At 42.9% G+C, this 12943-nt stretch overlaps 2 protein-coding genes across 8 annotated transcripts in view; one reads left to right on the top strand and one right to left on the bottom strand.

Moving 5' to 3' along the window:
* Lmpt (four and a half LIM domains protein limpet) overlaps positions 1 to 12943 on the top strand; it is a 138920-nt gene that overhangs the window by 93374 nt on the left and 32603 nt on the right. Inside the window, exons 1-2 of one of the 6 annotated variants that reach the window (XM_076805806.1) lie at positions 2660 to 2784; positions 2815 to 2847. The exons of the other annotated variants lie outside the window; for them this stretch is intronic. The gene's annotated coding sequence lies outside the window, so the exon portion shown is untranslated. Of the gene's footprint in view, positions 1 to 2659; positions 2785 to 2814; positions 2848 to 12943 lie in introns of those variants that run through there. 6 annotated transcript variants of the gene reach the window in all.
* LOC143365552 (uncharacterized) lies at positions 9546 to 12788 on the bottom strand. 2 transcript variants are annotated; one of them, XM_076805845.1, is made up of 3 exons: positions 11975 to 12788; positions 11438 to 11576; positions 9546 to 11382 (listed from the first exon to the last, which is right to left on the bottom strand). In XM_076805845.1, the coding sequence occupies exons 1-2, from the start codon at positions 12410 to 12412 to the stop codon at positions 11487 to 11489; spliced, it is 528 nt and encodes a 175-aa protein (XP_076661960.1). In that variant the 5' UTR covers positions 12413 to 12788; the 3' UTR covers positions 9546 to 11382; positions 11438 to 11486. The 2 variants fall into 2 exon arrangements, with proteins under 2 accessions (XP_076661960.1, XP_076661959.1); XM_076805844.1 differs by having other exon boundaries at positions 9547 to 11576.

Raw genomic sequence — 12943 nt, 5'->3', positions numbered from 1 at the left:
CCCTAAACGATTTTAATGAATGAACGATAAACGTCGCCTGCCTTTTATTGCTCCGATCAAACCTACTGTTTATATACACTATACTCGAACCAAGAATAAACGAATCAGCTCATGGTTGTACCAGATAACGGTTCTAGGATCTCGGAAAATATGTAATAGCGCATACCGCTTTACGATCGCGTTAAGCAACCCCGAAATTACCGACGACCCAAATTTAATGTCCAGACGGCTGTCAAGGTGCGCATAAATTAGAGATTATGGCAGCGTCGGCCGTTTTACTAGCTCGCAAGTCCGCGAGACATTGCTGACCGTCCGTGGGAATAAATTTTCGAAACGAGTTTTTTTCTCGCCGCGCAGGCTATCTTATTCCCGCTCCGACGGTTTACATAGATCACGATTAATCCGTAAACAGTACGCTTCGTCGAAAATATCTGGAGCATAATGATATTAAGTGTCGCGCAATCTGCGAGACACGCGTTGTCCGACAGGGTTTTCGCGGGAACTGGGCCGCTTTCGGCTTTATTTAGATGGACGGAAATAGGAATCGGGTATCATAGAAGCTGCATCTCCGTCACCGGTGCCCGACTGCGCAATGCGAATTATGCTCCGCAAAAACGTGAATAACCGACATCGATTTGGCCAAAGCCGCCGTTTAAGCTGCTCACTGTCTTTTTCCGTTACCCGCCTCTCGATGACTAACGATACTATCTAGTCACCGATACAGTTTTAAGCGTTACTCACTGTGAGTTATTGCGCTTATCTCGCCGCGGATTCGTTGCCAGCGTGCTTTGCCTCCCCGATGAAATAAATGGCCCGATTAACTACAACCTCGATGAACTCTTTACTAATCGCCTTTGTTGCGCCGTTACATCGGTGAATCATCCGATTTTTCTCCGTTCTGGAACTAAAATCGTTCGATCGTCTAACGATTCCCTCTTTTGTCCGCGATTAATTCCTCTTCGGGGGTGAAACGACCCCATTCTTAATGAACTCTTTACTAATCTTTGCAACAATTTCTAATGCAATTAATGCACAGTCGATTTCTTTCGTCACTCGAAGTGAAATCGTTCAACGATTTTCGTTCCTTTTCGCAATTAATTCCTTTTTGCGGGTGAAACGACCCCTGTACATTCTTGACGAACCCTTTTCTAATCTTTGCAACAATTTCCAATGCAATTAATGAGCAATCGATTTTTTTCATCCCTGAAAGTGAAATCGTTCAATTACCTAACGATTTCCGCTCCTACTCGCGATAAATTATTTTTGGCGAGTCAAACAATCTCTGTACATTCTCCATAAACTTTTTACTACTCATCTTTACTACAATATCACGTGTAATCGGTGACCCATCGATTTCTTTCATTCCCGCAACTGAAATCGTTCGATTTTCGTTCCTAGTTACGATGAAGTCCTTTTTGAGGGTTGAACAACCCCTATACATACTCGATAAACGTCTTTATTAAAATCCTTTCGTGTCTATACTATAGACTATAGACTATATGTCAATTCTAAAGAACATTTCCATTCTAAATTGAACGTACAGGTAACAAGTACGGATCTCTACAGGGTGAGTCGCCTAACGTTTGCACCTCAAATATCTTTGTTGCTTCTAAAGATACGTAAAATATGGTGAGGACACAGTTGAATGGTACAATGGGGCTGACACGATGCCAAAAAAATGTTGTTTTTAAGTCATCCTTTTTAGAGATATCAAGGTCACCTTGACTTTTTTAAACACCTACAATGATAGTCCCTTTCTTTAGGAATTCAGTGACTATATTGTTCCAAGGTCATTCAAGGTCAAGGACCGAAAAAAGATATAAAACTAAAATATGGAAGCAGGGTACCTGTATTTTATAAATGTTTGAAATGATGGCCGTCTACGTCGATACATTGATGTAAATTTTTTTGTATGCAAATTCTAAATTTCATGGCTTACTTTATAAAAACGTGGATGAGGAACAAGATCAATTTATCAATTAGAACATTCCTTATAGTGAGCACGAAGCTCAGATGTTATCAATGTTTGTTACCACACATATTTTCTTTTATTTTAAAAGTGTGCACACACTATGCATGCATGAAGATCCACAGTCTAGTAAGAAGCTTACTCAGAAACAATTGTAACGGTTAATGGTTGCAATTTCAATACTTTTCGAGATCTTTTCAATGTTCAATCACGTATTACGACTTCGGGTACTTGTATATATCAAAAATTTTATTTGCGGAAATGCTGTTTGTCTGTTGCGAATCGTGTGAATACGATGGTTGATGCGAATTTTGCAAGTAGTTGTACATTTCGATGTTTCTGCGGGTACGGATGCGAAGTACCAGCAAGGATCGGCTCGAGAAAACCGGCGCAACACCGAAGCCTGAAAATAAAGATCGGTATTCGGCCTCCGATATCCCTCGGGCCGCGGCGCATCAGCTGCCGTCGTTTGTTAGCGGCGTGGTTCTCCGTGTAACGCGTCTGCGAATTGGTGTTCTTCCAACCGGAAACCGGCCGTTTCGACGGTGGCCATCGTGGTCGGTCGGTAATCTATTTTGATTTCTTGTCGAAGCTCCCACCACGATCGCGGTTTAACTCCCGTGTCCAGACACACCGCGAGCAGAGAGAACCGTTCCCGTCTTTTATTAGAGTCGGTCGATTGGAAGCGAACGAGAGTCCGGCGAACCGCGGGAATTCGATCGAACATCCCCCCGAGTTTCCGACCCCGATCAGTTCATTGTCGAATTCTGGATCATCCTCTCGATCGAGAAAGATCCCCGTGCGCAGTCCCGATCGCGGGCCGATTTTTCCCGCGGCGACCGAAGGCGGCGTGAATCGTTTTCATCGATCGATTTTCGGTAAGTCCAGTGTGCCCACCACACAGACGACACACACCAGAGCCGTCACACGTCATGGAGAACGACCCGACATACCCGCCCAAACGACCCGTCGATATACTATTCGACGGCGAACCTAATCCCGCGCGACAAAACGGAGGGACACCTGACAAACACGTGTGGAAATGCTACCCTTTCTCCGGTTCGAATTTTCGCTACCCGGTGACCAGAGAATTGTAGTGTGATCTTGTTATGGGAACGTAACCGGGCTCGTGATTAGCGAATGGAGAGAACAATGACGCGTTTGGGAGACGTTTAGCAGCTCGGCGCGCACCGCGAGGCCCTGTCGATCATCTCGTGAGACGGTCTGAGCCTCCGGACGGAAAACAAACGGTCTTTATAGAAAAGCATGGCGTAACAGTGACGCAACAGGCCGTTATAGCAACGTCGCCGTAAAATTCCGGCCGGCGTTGTCTATTTCGAGCGCGTCCCGTCCCGTCGTCGCGGTTCACGTGCTTCGTCTCTGCTGCGCAAAAATCGACGCTTTGGCCTGTGTGCTCCTCGACCTGTCGTCGGGTCTCGCCTCTCTAGAAAACACCGACGTCCTCATCCCACAGTTTCTTGGCTCCCGGCAATTCCTCACCTTCGCAGCTTCCGTTCAATCCTCGGGTTCGACCCTTCAGGGACAACCGTGGCTGCCAATTTCTTTTTGCACGATGTTGCAAATGTCGCCACAATATGAAGATTTAAGCCCCCTAGCTGTCCTCGAATTCCAGATGTCAGCAATGCATGAAAGAGTATCGCTCTTAACACATTAGGGTGTCGGTTATGGTCTTAATTCTCACAAGTTATCGCTAATTGAGGGGTTACGAGGACCCGTAATGATTATGCTGGCAACAGTTCTTGACGGGACATGGTACCAAATGTTTACTCGAACAATCAAAATGATCACTAGACTGCGGATCTTTGCGCAAAATGAGAATTTTCCTCGTCAAGTACAAGGTGGTGGCACCAATTAAAAATTTTCTTCGTCAATTAAAAGGTACTGGAATAAAAAAATATATTCTTCGTCAATTACAAGGTACTGGAACCATATAAACATTTTCTTCATAACAAGTTACTAGGTACTAGAACCAAAGAAAATTTTGTATCGCCAGTTACAAGATATTGGAACTATATAAAAATTTTGTTTATAAAAAATTACAAGGTACTGGAACCATATCAAATTTTATCGTCAGTTACGATGTATTGGAACCAAATAAAGATTTGCTTCATCAAAATTAAAAGCTACTGGAACCAAAGAAAAATTTTTATCGTCAATCATAAGGAGCTGGTACCAAAGAAAAATTTTCTTCGTGAATTACAAGGTACTGGCACCAAAGAAAAATTTTTATCATAAAAATTACAAGCTACAGGAATCAAATACAAATTTTTATCATAAATTAGAAAGTACTGACTCCAAAAAATTTGTTTCTTTCTCTAATACTGTTAACAGTCAAAAGTAATGTGTTGATACTCTTGTTAAACAACTGTTTAAAATTGTTGCTACCCATGTTTGTCATAAATGCGTCAAAATTCGATCATCTGTGTTTAGAAAACAAATGTCTAATCTTTCGAATAACCTTTAGAGTACTTGCAGACGACGTCCCTGAAGGGTAAACATGAAAAAGCGGGTTTTTCTGATCCGTTCTACTTAGAGCCTATAAAATTCGAGTTCTTGAGAGAGTGGTACGCGTGCAGCTAGAACAGCGGGTACGATTTATCGTTCGGGATGATTTACGATCGATGACAAAAAACATCATGAATAATTGTAAATGGATGGACGAGCCAACCGAAACAATGGTCGTGCCAAGATCCCGCGATTTTTATGGTTCTAGGAAGGCTAGCGTTGATGGTCTTTGAACACGGTTGGTGGATGTTTAGAATTGATGTTCGAGGATCAAGTCTCGGAGCGAAGAATTTCTGGGATCGTTGCTAGGCTGAGTTAAAAAATAAATCGATGTGTGGGACTTAATTTATGGTAGCAGGAAAAGATGCTTGAGACTTTGGCAAAATAAAATTGCCGATGATAAAATTAATTCTCCGTGTCCTGGGCCATTTTTCCTGGAGATTATTTTTTAAAACGGTCAGCAGTATTGTCATCGTCGATAAAATGACATATGAATCATCCTTATCAAGTCGTACAGCATGTTGTATTTATACCTCGTGACCACAATTGTTTACGTTGAATAATAATCTGAAATTGTTTCGAGGAATGTACAGATTCCACGAGCTTGTTGCAGACGATGAAACAAATACGAGAAACCTGTTGCAACTAGGTTTATGTCGCATCAGATGGGTGGTGGCTATTGGACTGCGGATGTTTGTGTATTTATAGTTCTTCCTTACACGCTAAAAGCAATAAAACAGATTAGTGCACTATAATAACGGAGACTCGTACAATGAAGATTGCCGCAGTAAAATACTGAAGATTAATGTAGCGAACACGATAAAGTGAAAATTACATCACAGCATAACCATACATTTCTGAACCCACCGAAGCATATGTCGCAGGGTAAAAATTTGTATCAACATCCACGATCCAGTAACAATTGAACAACTCGGTGCAAAAATCAGGCGAGCCAATTTTTTAGTATACTTGCTGAAGTTTTACATACATATCTATGATTGCTTGGTGCAAGAATTACACGATTCTCAAACCTGGACTTACACCGCCTTCAATTAAATATTCGTGTGCGAAGATCAGGATCCAGATCAATGGACAGCGTCAGCGTTTCGATAAAGAGAGCATCGCGTATCGAGCGCGGTTCGATTCGAGCTGGTTTATTAGTTCAGAGCATTTTAGCAAAACCGCCACCGAGAATAACCGGGGCGTGCGTTTCGCGGAGATGAATGGGATAAAATCGGATCGCCGGGGCCGCTCGGCAAAAATAATGAGGGAAGAGTCGACAGGGAAAGTCACGTGAAGGGTTGCGTGGCTGGCGAGCCACGCGTTCTGCGTGGGTCTTTGCTCTTGACCGCTTCCGGCCGTCCGAGATGGGTTTCCTGTCTCTCCATCTCAATTCATTCGCTGCTCCCACCAAACTAAACACTGAAAAATTGTCTACAAGCATTGTATAAATCGTGATAGCTTGGACACAACAAACTGTGAGCCTCAAGATGAGGAAAGTCGAAAATTAACCCTTTGCACTCGAAGCCATTTTAATTCTAAAATGAAACATTTCTTCGGACCTAGAATACTTCCCTTCTATATATATTTTTTCATGCTATACATACGAAAATGGTGTAATTTACTCGTACAGTACTGAAATGTTTAGTAATTTATTAAATACAAACAAATTTAATAATGTAAATAATATTTTGAATAATGATACAGGAATATTTAGTGGTGCCCTACAGTCGCCATTCGAGTGCTAAGGGTTAATACCTAAAATTTTCTGCGATCCTCAAGAAGTATTTAGACATAAATTTTGTGCAATAAAATAGGTAGATAAAATGCAAGACATTGGAGGGTTTAAAATTATTCAAAACCATCATCGGTATATTTATTAAAATTGTTAGAGGGAAAAATATTACGTTGCAATTGATGCAAACAATTTTTATTTTACATACAACTCCGCAGTATATTTATTATTACTAGATTGCGTTTATGCGTTTATGAGAAAATTGAGTGGCTGAAATTTGAAACAGTGGGAAGATAACAAGATTTGAAGCATGGCATTGTTTTCAATCTATTCAAATTATTAAAGACAGATGGAATTTTCTACAGTGAATTCTCGTTACTAGTCAGTTGCGCCGTTCTGGCGACTGACTCTTAGACGAAATCTGAGGTTCTCGCCGAGCGTCGCATTTGAACTACACAGGGCACGCTGGAAACCTAAGAGTCACATCCGTCTATAAGTCATGAGCCTATGCCTACTAACCGATAGTGACAAAAAGACTCAGAAAATGAGCTTCGGCCCCTCACCTCGGTGGTGTGGGTAGTTCCACTGACTCCAAATCGTAAGGTTGGCACTGACTCGTAACGAGAATTCACTGTATTTGGTTTCTATTTCTTCCAATTGATGAAATTTTTATTTTGCATAAAGATCTAATTATTACAATCGGTATTGTCATTTTTCACCAAAAAATGTACAACAAGCTTTGAATAAAAATTAAAAGAACACCAGTAAGAGTTCTTCTGACTAGATTGCCCGACGAAGTTCTACGGGGGTTTAATTTTTTGCGAAAGATCATTAAATGACGCCGAGAGACGAGGCATAGCGAAAGTAGTAGCGGTGGTTGAACGACAGACGCGGCCAGATCACGAAACGTGTTGCGCAAGAATGGAGCAACAGAGAGCTGGTGGTTCGCGGCTGGAAACCCGGCCGAGAGATTAAAAAAGCCGCTGTATCCAGCTGGTACGAAACGGAGCTAATGACACAGGCCGGGAAAGAGGCAGAAGGGACGGGAAGGGAAAAGGTCGTCCTACGGTCGACAGACACGGCTGCGAAGTTTCCGACGGTCTAATTCGGTCGGCTCGCGAAGTGGCTTCGCCACCGAGATCCGGTGGCACGCTTTTCTCCGACCGTGGCACACACGTTCGATCACCGACCGAAATAACCATTGGCATTGTTCCGTTTCCCTCCAGAGGAACCGGCTCCCGTCGCAACTATAACTCGCGGACAATAATTCCACTGCGACCTTTCGACGCGGGCCTGAATCCGGATTTGCGCTAGCTGAGAAAAATGAGGGACCACTGTTTATGTTTTTCCTATTGCCCCCTCCCCTAAAAAAGAAAACTACGAAAAAGTGACAAATTTGAAACTGTATTCAAACCTAGCCTTTATCGTCTCAATTTTACTGTCGGTAGTACAGAGAACTACATTTTGTACGGGTCAAGTTAGATTTCACTTTTGCGTTGGTACAGATCGTTTTGTTTCCACTCCTACTAAGACAATAAATAATTAGACTGTGGATTTTATGCATTTGTGACGTAGGAGCAGGAATTTAAGAACACAGCTAGAGTTGCCGATTTGTTAGAAATCGAAAATGAGGAAAATCGAATTTGAAGAATCCTCAAGTATACTGTTGAAGAGGACTCGGCTGGCGAGTCTGATCATGGCCAGCCGGTTCTACTTGCACGAGAACCAGAGGAACTTTGATACTCGGTTTTCTCGAAGGTCTTGCTCGAAATAATTATATTTTATACTTTTGACTTTTTTTCTATAGAGCCGTCCCCATTCTAGCTGTACTATCATGTGCAATTTATTATTCTTACGAGAAGAAATATCGTTGAACCTCTGTTTTTTGCGCTCCATTCTAAAAATCGTTTGCATAAAGATTCACATTCTAATGATGATAACTTAAAAGATGAGAAATGACGACAAGTTGACATTGTGGACTACTGCGGGGCACGAAGACCGCGTAATGTCGCGATGTACAGCCTTCTACGGTCGCGAATCGATTCCGAACCAGTTCCTCGGTTTTTCACCGAGCCATCGATCGTTCTTGACTTTCGAGGAACGCCGGTTCCCAGTCGATCCGCGAACGGGGAGGTCAAGGCCCACCCGGTGACCGGCTGCCAAACCAACAGTTATAAACGAGAAATTAATTCTGGGATACTGCACCGCGACTCGTGACTGGTACCGATGCTTTTGCTGGCTACCGAACGGTAGCCGGGTACCTGTGTCAAGGGTCACGCAAAAATTCGCTCGATCCTCGCGCCGCTAATTGCGAGAGACCTTGCCGGACGATTTTATGACGAATCTTGGAAACCGATTTCGCGGATTCAGTGCCATTTTGCGAGTCCTGTTATGGCTCCAACTTTAACGCTAAACCTACCACGGTCGAAACGACCGGTTTTCTATTTCACAGTTATTGAAATTATAAAAACGTTTTCACAGGAAATTACAACTGAATTGACTTCTTCATTTAACACTAGAACTACCGAGCAATATATGCGACTGACGTATATTGCTTTGTAACAGTGACAAGACTGTGCCCATTCAGACTTCATACAACTTTTATTGTAATATGTGTTTCAATGAAGAGGTCCATTAAAAAATTTCCGATGAAAACATTTTTATAATTTCAGTAATTGTAAAAGAAAAAATTAAGAACCAGTCGTTTTGACTGGTCCGGTAGTTCTAGTGTTAAGCACATATTATAATGAAAATCGTACAAAGTTTAACTAAATTCAATCTTCTCCATTCTATAAGACTGGTACACAGAGAAATCATTGTCGTCAATCTAGAATTGTCGCATTGTATGCATTGTAAATTTGGACGAGACAATGGGATGTGCTTCGTCTGTTTCTCGTTTCTTGTCTCTTGGTTAATTGGCCAGATAACAACGATTTTGTCACTGCCACATCCCATTGGAACCTAGATTTAGAGATGGCTAGGTCTGTCGAATTTCTCTGGAAATTGTTAACAATGTTGCAGAGAATGAAGCAAACGAGAAGTATTAAAAGACTTGCTAGACCTTGTGATGTTACTTGCTATAATCAACACTGAAGTCTAGATTTAGATTTAGGAATTCATAGAAGAAGATTGAATTAGAATCTTAGGGTTATTTCAAGCCAATGTTGTAGATGAAACATGCTGTTTAGGATTTTACGCATTTACGAAAGAAATGAGTAGGTGTAATTGAAAACAGTAAAAACATTATAAGAATTTAACAATACTGTTATATTATTTTCAACCTATTAAACATATTAAGGGAGAAAATAAATTTCTATTTCACTCCAGTTTTTTGCAACTCGGGTAGAAAATTTTTATTTTGCATGCAGAAGAATCTGTTGGATGTTCCTTTTGTCTTTGATTCTCAATTATCACCGCATTATTTCTTGGTCTTCATATACTTCTCAGAACCATCTATACTGAATTCTTGTTATCGATCCTATTTTAACCTCCCAATTTCGCTTTCATTAACCAAATCCCTGTAATCTCTTGGCCGCGATCAGCATACTAATTCTCAAACAAATCAGACTACCAAAATTCCCGAGGTCTGCAACCCACATGTCCACAGTTTGACTGTTCGAACGGCTGCCAAAAATGTCCTAGGAATGCGCAGAAATCTTTCTATTAGCAACCGGCGAATAGACAAGCCTTTATTCATCGCTGAACGAGACGGATCGATCCATCGGAGGAAGCAACTGGTGTTTTCCGCGGACAACGTGATAATGCTGTTCGGAAACCATTGTGTACGGTAGTGTAGCGTCCACGGTCCAGCTAGAACCGCCACGGACACTGTCGCGGTTTATTTCGGCCCGCGTCCCGATAGGTCGTCGACGATACGTTTATTTCGGTCGCGGACCAAGTGGTCCGGACGAGGATTACGCAGCCGGCGCTCCGTGTTCCTCGGCGTAGCTGAGTTCTCGCAGATCTCTGCCTCCCGAGTTCATTCAGTAACGCGGCTCCAGCCGCACGAACCTGGCGAAAATTCACCGACCCTGAACCTGTCCAGTTTAGCTCGCCAATTTATCCAGTTGCGGTTCTCGAGTCCCTGAAATTCTTCGAACCGCAAAGAAGATTATTACGACACGAATCGATCGCTTTTCTTTTTAGCGGAAGTTCGATGAGCTACGAAGACGTTTGTGGTCGTCTGAAAATGTTTGAAGATGTTTGTAGACGTTCGAAGACGTCTCATACAATTTTTAATAGTTTCCCGAGAATGACGACATCGTCTAGAAACTTTTGTATCGTTTATACCGACCAGAGACGCACGTTGTAAAGTTTGCCTCCCCACATTTGGCACAAACAATTGTGACCAGTTTGACTAACTACCAAGAACATTTCAGGACATGTATACAATTTGAAATGACGCTCTGACTGTCGATATCAAGTAGAAACTTATTTTCTGTGTAGTAACATAACCAATATACATAGTACGAAACAGAATTTATCTTTCTACACTTTGCACAAACGATTCTGGCTAGTTCGACAAGTTACGAATATATTGGAAAATGTTTATTCAATTTCTAATGACTTTTTGACTTATTTTCTGTAGACTTAAAGCAACAAAGTCTGCTTCCCAATACTCTGCGCAAACAAATTCTCGTGAAACGCATAAACATCCGTCCAGTTATATAAGTGTACCCACCGTTAACTAGACCTCAAAGGACCGCAGAGCGATTTCTCATCTGAGAACGCGTTTCCATTCGATCGAAAGATGGACGAAGGAATTGCAAACGACAGGGAATTTGCCTCCGAGAGGGATCGACCGGTGTTGGGTTCCCGCGAATATAGATCATCGAGGGTTCGATAAGCGGCGGGCTGGCCGTCTCGATATCTCTTTGGAGACGCGCCAGATGCGTACCGCGCGCAAAACGTGTATCGAAGATCGGTCCCGCTGGTAGAATCGTAACCGATGAGGTAACCGAAATAAAATCCTCCGAGTGACGCCAGAAATTCGGCCATCGCCGACTGCGTAACCCTCCCCGGAATTTCTACATCGGATCCATAACACATGATCACATTATAGGGCCACCCTTGCAACCAGACACTTCGCAGCCACCCTCTTAACCAGACTTCTGTTAACCAGACCCTTCTCAGCCACCCTTTCAATCAGATCCTTCTGAGCCACCCTCTCAACCAGACTTTTATAAACCAGACCCTTCTCAGCCAACTCCTCAACCAGACTTCTGTTAACCAGACCCTTCTCAACCACCCTTTCAATCAGACACTCTCAACCAGACTTCTATTAACCGAACCCTTCTCAGCCAACCTCTCAATCAGATCCTTCTCAGCCATCCTTTGAACCAGATCCTTCTCAGCTACCTTCTCAATCAGACTTTTATTAACCAGACCCTTCTCAGCCAACTCCTCAACCAGACTTCTGTCAAACAGACCCTTCTCAACCACTTTTTCAACTAGACTTCTGTTAACCAGATTTTCTCAGCCATCCTTTCAACACCCTTTTCTCAGCCAACTTCTCAACCAGATTTCTGTTAACCAGAACCTTCTCAGCCACCCTTTCAATCAGACCCTTCTCAGCCACCGTTTCAATCAGGCCCTTCTCAGCCACCGTTTCAATCAGACCCTTCTCAGCCAACTTCTCAACCAGACTTCTGTTAACCAGACCCTTTTCAACCACTCTTTCAACCAGACTTGTCGTAACCCAGATCCCTCTCAGCCACCCTTTTAATCAAATTCTTCTCAACTACCTTTTCAGCCAGACCCTTCTCAGCCAACCTCTCAACGAGACTTCTCTGAACCAGACCCTTCTTACCTACCAATTTAACCAGACTCTGCTCATACGCTTCCTCGACTAGATTTCTCTTAACCAAACCCTTCTCAGCGATCTTCTCAACCAGACTTCCCTTGACCAAATCCTTCTCAGCTACTTTTTCAACCCAACCCTTCTCAGGCACCCGTTCGACCAGACTTCTTTTAACTAGCCCCCTCCCAGCAAGCCTTTCAACCAGACTTGTTTGAGAGGAGAGACCAAACACCGCACCTAATACAGTGTGGCCAAATAAAAATTGCTTTTGTCTCAGATAACATAGTGGCAGAAGAGACACTGAAGAAAATCGAACATTTGGCACATTACATGAGGTCCTGCTGTACGCAGTGAAATTAATGAACGAATCCAACTGAGCCATTAATATTGTTTCAGTATAAATACACCAAAGACAAATATTTTTGGCCTATCGACCGAGATTGTCGAGTTAATCCATCATCCAAGTTCATTTGCAGTGTGCCTTCGTCGTGTTATATCATCAGTATTTACATTGATCATAATCAAATGTTTGTCAATTTGAGTAATCCTCCACTACATTCACAGCTAAAAAATCATCCAGTAAAGCATTTCTCATCGACGCTCTCGGGATTTCTACTGCGTTCGCACCCTAAATCAGACAAAAACAGTTTCAACGTAGATCTTCGATCCGCGGCCAGGGACCGCAGGAATCCGGTTACCGATAATCTTGCCAAGAAGGCGTAGCGTTTCCACGGACCAGGAGGCGATTCGTCTCCGGAGCTGCCAAACTCTCGTCTCGTCTCGTCTCCGTTGGTCGCGCGGACGTAGAAATATCGCGTCGCGCCTACGCGTCGAACACGCTCGGAACGCCGTTCAATGATCGGGTCATTAGGGCGCGGCGTCATCGCGCGTCGGTCGATCGGTGGCTGGTGTG

This window comes from Halictus rubicundus, chromosome 2 (genome assembly GCF_050948215.1).
Source record: "Halictus rubicundus isolate RS-2024b chromosome 2, iyHalRubi1_principal, whole genome shotgun sequence".
Lineage (NCBI taxonomy): Eukaryota > Metazoa > Arthropoda > Insecta > Hymenoptera > Halictidae > Halictus > Halictus rubicundus.
The sequence above is the reverse complement of the archived record's forward strand: the minus strand, read 5'-3'. Positions and strand labels throughout refer to the sequence as shown.

Bases quoted from the DNA above. Each gene is read 5' to 3' on its own strand.
- LOC143365552 (XM_076805845.1), bottom strand. From the start codon at position 12,412: ATGGCTCAGTTGGATTCGTTCATTAATTTCACTGCGTACAGCAGGACC. The intron at 11,577-11,974 runs GTAGTTGAGAAG...GTAGCTGAGAAG, and splicing joins AGAAGGGTCTGGCTGAAAAG to GATCTGGTTCAAAGGATGGC.